Here is a 6,004-nt window from a genome sequence, read left to right as displayed (position 1 = left end):
TCAGATCCTCCGATGTCCCTTTTCCACCTTCGCGATTTTGCTTCTCCGATTCTTCTGATTGTTCCGTTCCAAGGGTTTGTGCCAACAGGAAGAATCTTGGGCCCAATATGGACCTTTATTTTGATTTATTGGGCCCAACTTGGTGGGCTTCCTCAGCTAGTATGTGTTGTAATTTATTTGGCCTAATTGGCCCAATATGGTCCTTTGTCCTGATAACATATGTAATTTATTGGGGCCTCCGTCTGATATTATGCGACCATAATTTGGGCCTCTTCGTATGTATGCATGCATATATCGATGGAAAAGCTACGTAAGTTTGTTTATATATAAACATATGGGTGCCATTAAAAGTCAGATATACTTATGTCACTCTCCGCTCCATCTATAACTGGGCCATGATAAGCACGTCATTTACATAAAACTGGGCCACCTTTCTTGAGAAATTTCCAATAGAAAAAACAAAAGTTGGTACTCGGTAATATTCGTGATTCATCATCTACATGTATCCACACGTGTTTCCATACAAAAGAAATGTAGATGGAGAGTTATATAAACAAATCTGATTTATAAACTGATGCAACATTGGATTCCAATTTCCAGATATTTAATTTATAATTTGTGGGTAGAAAGAAGAATAAATAAATACAAAAACCACAAACGAGCTTTTATGAGCATATGTTATTAATAATATCGTCGCATGTTTGAAAGCAGCACAAAATTTACAGTACATTACCTTGTGACACATTTGATCTCAACAAACACTGTCTTTCGCTTTTCTTAAACCCCAACCGCAACAAAAAAGGGCCATTTTTAGGAAATCAAATCGGCGGCGCGTTTATGGCCGACCAATCAGCTACTCCGCCGCCTCCGGAAGCGGCGACCCAGGAACCACCCGTCCTAGCTCCGCCGCAGGATTCCGATTCTCGTCCCCAAGTGGTGGCCCGGCTGTCGGGAACTGAAGCTACGGCGGAAGCGGCCGACCTTGTGACACATTTGATCTCAACAAACACTGTCTTTCGCTTTTCTTAAACCCCAACCGCAACAAAAAAGGGCCATTTTTAGGAAATCAAATCGGCGGCGCGTTTATGGCCGACCAATCAGCTACTCCGCCGCCTCCGGAAGCGGCGACCCAGGAACCACCCGTCCTAGCTCCGCCGCAGGATTCCGATTCTCGTCCCCAAGTGGTGGCCCGGCTGTCGGAAACTGAAGCTACGGCGAAAGCGGCTGAGACATCGCCGCCGCAGACGATGGAATCGACGGCGGACGTTTCGACAGGAGCGGCGGTGAAGAAAGAGGAGCACGGCGGAGAGGCTGCAGTGAAGGAACCTCCGGCGGGCGTCGACGAAGAGAAACAGAACATGATTCCTGAGAATCTGGGGTCTTTCAAGGAAGAAAGCAGCAAGCTTTCGGATCTGTCTGAATCCGAGAGAAAATTTCTGGTTGAACTGAAACAGCTCGTGAAAGATGCTCTGAACAATCACCAGTTCGGGTCAAGCACAAAGCCCGAAGACGGCGCACCAGAAGAAATCTTCATTTGGGGAATCCCTCTGCTCGAAGACGAACGGAGCGACGTCGTCTTGCTCAAATTTCTGCGAGCGAGGGATTTCAAGGTGAAGGATTCCTTCACGATGCTCAAGAACACGATCCAGTGGCGAAGAGACTTCATGATCGACGAACTCGTCGAGGAAGACATCGTCGACGATCTGGACAAGGTTGTGTTCATGCACGGACACGACCGTGAAGGTCACCCCGTGTGTTACAACGTGTACGGAGAATTCCAGAACAAGGAGCTTTACCACAAGACATTCGCTGATGAGGAAAAGAGGAAAAAATTCTTGAGGACGAGGATTCAGTTCTTGGAGAAGAGTATAAGGAAGCTCGATTTCAGCTCAGGAGCAGTTTCCACTATTTTTCAGGTCAATGACATGAAAAACTCTCCGGGATTGGGGAAGACAGAGCTTAGATCGGCGACAAAGAAAGCTGTTCAGTTGCTTCAGGACAACTATCCTGAGTTTGTCTTCAAACAGGTACAATCTGATGGGATGGTGCATTGTTCTTGTGATTTGATGGTTTCTCTCCTGCCATTTTCATTCATAGATTACTTAGAACTAAGACACCCAGCTGTTTTTGAAGGTCTTTATCAATGTTCCATGGTGGTACCTTGCGTTTTACACGATGATCAGCCCGTTCATGACTCCAAGATCAAAGAGCAAGCTTGTGTTTGCTGGTCCATCGAGATCAGCTGAAACCCTTTTCAAGTAAGCGAAAGATTCTTCAAGAACTGCTTTCTGTGTCTTAACCTTTCTCTGATTCAGACATCTTCTGGTTTTGATGGTGGGATTAGATACATATCGCCAGAGCAAGTCTTAACCCAGACTTCACCATGTCTGATCCAGCCACCGAGATCACTGTCAAGCCAGGAACTAAGCAAACGGTGGAGATTATAATCTACGAGGTTTGTTCATTTCCTCGGAACTCTTTGCATCTTTTACACATGATGTTAGAGGAAATTACATCAAGTTAAAAGAGTGTCACTCAACTCTGTCTAGAGACATGAGTTCGAACTTCCTGTATTGGTTATTCAGATCGATCATCATAGCCCTCAGGTCCATGTCTCTGGAAGAACACAAATACCCTTTTGGATAGAAGATCCCGACACTAAGAAAGATTTTGACTTTGATTAGGTTTAGAATCAGACGACCGATATGTGTTCACAAATACTCCTTTTTTTCGTCTCAATGATCTATGTAAAGGATCTAGGGGCATAACATTTTTCATGTTTCCACAAGATCGTATCAGAGAGATATACAAATATCTCATATATCTACGCAGTTTGATTGTCTATGCATTGTCCAAATACTGTGGTATAAACCCATATGAAACTAATTATAAAAACTGTTGTGGCCGTGAAGCAGAAATGTGTGATAGTGTGGGAGATGAGAGTGGTGGGGTGGGAGGTGAGTTACACGGCCGAGTTCGTGCCAGAGGACAGAGAAGGTTACACGGTGGTCATTCATAAGCCGAGGAAGATGGTTCCATCTGACGAGCCACTCATTAGCCATAGCTTCAAGGTCTGTGATCTTGGTAAGGTTCTGCTTACAGTCGACAACCCCACCGCCAAGAAGAAGAAGCTCGTTTACAGGTTCATGGTCAAAGCTTTTTCTGATTAAATCTTCCCTCAAAGTGTTTTTTTTTTTTTTGTGGTTTCTTCTCGAGTAATTTTGAATCTCAGACTTGAGATTGTTGTCTGTGTTGCTTTGTTTGTATATTTCGGTGTTGCTGTCATATTATGATATATGGGTGTTTTGAAATATTTCTTTATTTATAGTTTAAGCATTGGATATATATATATATACACATATATATACATGCATCTTTGAAATTCTTACTCTTTTGGTATCTATTTGTATTGGCTATTATGTTCAGACGTGCTTTTTTTTGTGATTTAGTTTGTAATACGATTTTATTCGTCTCATGCATGATCCTTTACAACACACACACACACATATGTATATATATATATATACACATGTAAGTGTAACAAACTTTACTTCATTATTACTTTAAAAAAATATCGTTATTTTCTAGATCAAAATCTACACAACTCAAATACAGAAGTTGGTCCTAACTCCTAAGATTAGGGTGTATTACAAGTAATACAAGAACATAAGGAACAAGGCATCATTCAAGCCTTTACGCCCAATTGTAAAAACCAGAAAGAGAGAAAGAGAGAGTACAGAATACGGCAAGTCCCAAGATTCCAATATAAACACTATGAGAAGGACATGAACATGCATGCATATATATATATATAAGCCTACCATATATATACACACACACTAGAAGAAAGCTCTCATGGCTTACAATGTGTATGGTATGGTGTATTGTAGATGTGTGACTTGGCGAAATGCAAGTAGAAAGCCAAGCCGACGGAACTGAGAACGGCCAGAAGCCAATAGAAGTAATCCAGATGACCCAAGTTCAGGTTATTACCGAACCAGCTTCCCTCCCCATATCCGCTTGTGGTTCTGTCAATGACCGAGATCATAAAGCTGCTCACAAAATTCCCTATACCGAATATACTGAGGTACAGTGACAGACCCACACTCCTCAGCTCGGTCGGGACTTGGTCATAGAACAGTTCTTGAAGACCCACCATGGCAAATACCTCGGATATACCCAGAAATACGTATTGAGGAACCAACCACCATACCTTCATCGGGATTATGGCGTCTGGCGAATCTACAAGCCCGTAATCCTTGGCGATTTCGAGTCTTTTCATCTCGACCAGTGCTGCTATTACCATAGCGAGACTGGAGAGGGAAATACCGATTCCGATTTTCTGAAGAACTGTGATTCCGGTTGGTTTACCAGTGAATGATCTTGCAATAGGGATGAAGGCACGGTCATAGATGGGGATGAAGATTACCACGGCTATGTTGATGAATGATTGGAGGGTGGCGGCCGGAATGTCGAGTCCCGACGTGATTGATCTGTCCATTGTTGCTCCTTGCTTGGTGAAAAATGTATTGGACTGTCCAAACACAATGGCATAGACCAGGCAAGTTACCCATATTGGAACAAGCCTTACCACTGATTTTGCCTCTTCTACATCGGCTGTGTCACAGGAGTATGTTGGATTAATCAGTGCCTTGTTGAGGAAACTGCATCGTTACAGAAATCCATATGCTTATTGGGATATATGCAATATATAGGATGAGCTTTAAAGAGAGTAGCCTCACTTACCTGAATTGCTGTGAACTTTTGTGAGGAAGGAACCCGAGGCTCTCTTCTGCATCAGCTACAGCTGAATCAGGTATTCGCCAGTTCTTTGCAGCTGCTACGAAAACGTTACCAATTCTCACGAGAGCACTTCGATCTTCTCGTCCACTGCCGAACCGATAATTCCTAATTCCGAACAAGAAAATAACCAAAGCAACAACCATGGCAAGACATGGGATACCGAAGCCTAGTGCCCAGCTAAGGTTGTCTTGGATGTAGTTTGAGATGCAGAGAGTTACTAAGGTGCCAGCGCAAGAGCCGAAAAACCACCAATTGAAGAAGGAGCTCTTGGAATTGCACTCTTCTGGGTCATGTCTGTCAAACTGGTCAGCTCCAAAAGCCTGAACGCATGGCTTGAACCCGCCTTGGGCAAGCGCTATCAGATACAGAGAGCAGAAGAAGATGATTACTTGGAGCTGAGAAGGGCATGAATCCGCACCTTTGCAATCAGAAGATCCAAGAGAAGGAATCATGGCAGACAAGGTCAGCAAACCAAGCCCCTGTGGTTCATCAAATAAAGACGCGCACCAGTGCATTAGAATTTCTGTCACAACGCTGGATTTCTAGTGAGGATACAGATTCAACCCTGCAAGGTTCCTTTCAAGTCGTAATGGCGGATTTCTCACATTAGAGTCAACTTGTTCACAAGCTTCAATGGAGTAAGATGGAGAATACGTAAATCAACTGTAACTAGACACAAAGACTGATCTTGCTCTGCAACAGTAGTAGGCTTCAAAAGAACTCAGAGAAAGAATTGAAGCAGATGTGTCAAGCAAACAGATTTCTAATCATGAACCTAAACTTTCGTCTCAGGCAAAATCGAATTCATCAATTCTGAACCTTTTCGTACCAAGATATAGAGAGAAGAGGCGAGGAGAATTGTACGGAAACGGCCGAGGAATGAGTCGGCGACGAAGCCCCATAGAAGCGGAAGCAACAACGCTGATCCGTCCCAGGCGTTGACGTTCGCCGCCGCGGCCGCCGTCGATTCGCCCAGAGGACCCGTCAAGTACGTTATCAGGTTCGAGAGTATCCCGAAGTAGGCGAATCGCTCTGCCACCTCCACACCTAAGAGCAAACACGCAGAGAAATCCCTAAGAAATTGGAGGGAAAATCGAGAAAGGAATCTGGGGACTTACAGATGATGAGTCCGGCGGATCTCCAGCCGCCGGTGGAGGGGCTGACGGCAGGGTTGCCTCTGTAATCGACGAATCCGTCGACC

General features: G+C 44.1%; 3 protein-coding genes across 3 annotated transcripts in view; 1 reads left to right on the top strand and 2 right to left on the bottom strand.

Moving 5' to 3' along the window:
• LOC104800135 (MICOS complex subunit Mic10) overlaps positions 1–98 on the bottom strand; it is a 1,585-nt gene extending 1,487 nt beyond the window's left edge. Inside the window, exon 1 of the mRNA XM_010522867.2 lies at positions 1–98. The gene's annotated coding sequence lies outside the window, so the exon portion shown is untranslated.
• Positions 99–996: 898 nt separating this feature from the next.
• LOC104800134 (patellin-3) lies at positions 997–3,353 on the top strand. Its single transcript, XM_010522866.1, is given in 5 exon segments — positions 997–2,027; positions 2,134–2,258; positions 2,345–2,364; positions 2,367–2,455; positions 2,916–3,353. Coding segments are annotated over 5 exon segments (1,431 nt in total). The 5' UTR covers positions 997–1,085; the 3' UTR covers positions 3,171–3,353.
• A 183-nt stretch (positions 3,354–3,536) lies between these two features.
• LOC104800132 (protein NRT1/ PTR FAMILY 5.10-like) overlaps positions 3,537–6,004 on the bottom strand; it is a 3,239-nt gene continuing 771 nt past the window's right edge. Inside the window, exons 3-6 of the mRNA XM_010522863.1 lie at positions 5,922–5,959; positions 5,633–5,850; positions 4,747–5,282; positions 3,537–4,664 (exon numbers count right to left, since the gene is read on the bottom strand). Of these exons, the coding sequence (XP_010521165.1) occupies positions 3,854–4,664; positions 4,747–5,282; positions 5,633–5,850; positions 5,922–5,959 (1,603 nt within the window). The 3' untranslated portion in view covers positions 3,537–3,853. The remainder of the gene's footprint in view (positions 4,665–4,746; positions 5,283–5,632; positions 5,851–5,921; positions 5,960–6,004) is intronic.

Source organism: Tarenaya hassleriana, unplaced genomic scaffold, assembly GCF_000463585.1.
Source record: "Tarenaya hassleriana unplaced genomic scaffold, ASM46358v1 Cleome65, whole genome shotgun sequence".
Lineage (NCBI taxonomy): Eukaryota > Viridiplantae > Streptophyta > Magnoliopsida > Brassicales > Cleomaceae > Tarenaya > Tarenaya hassleriana.
The sequence above is the reverse complement of the archived record's forward strand: the minus strand, read 5'-3'. Positions and strand labels throughout refer to the sequence as shown.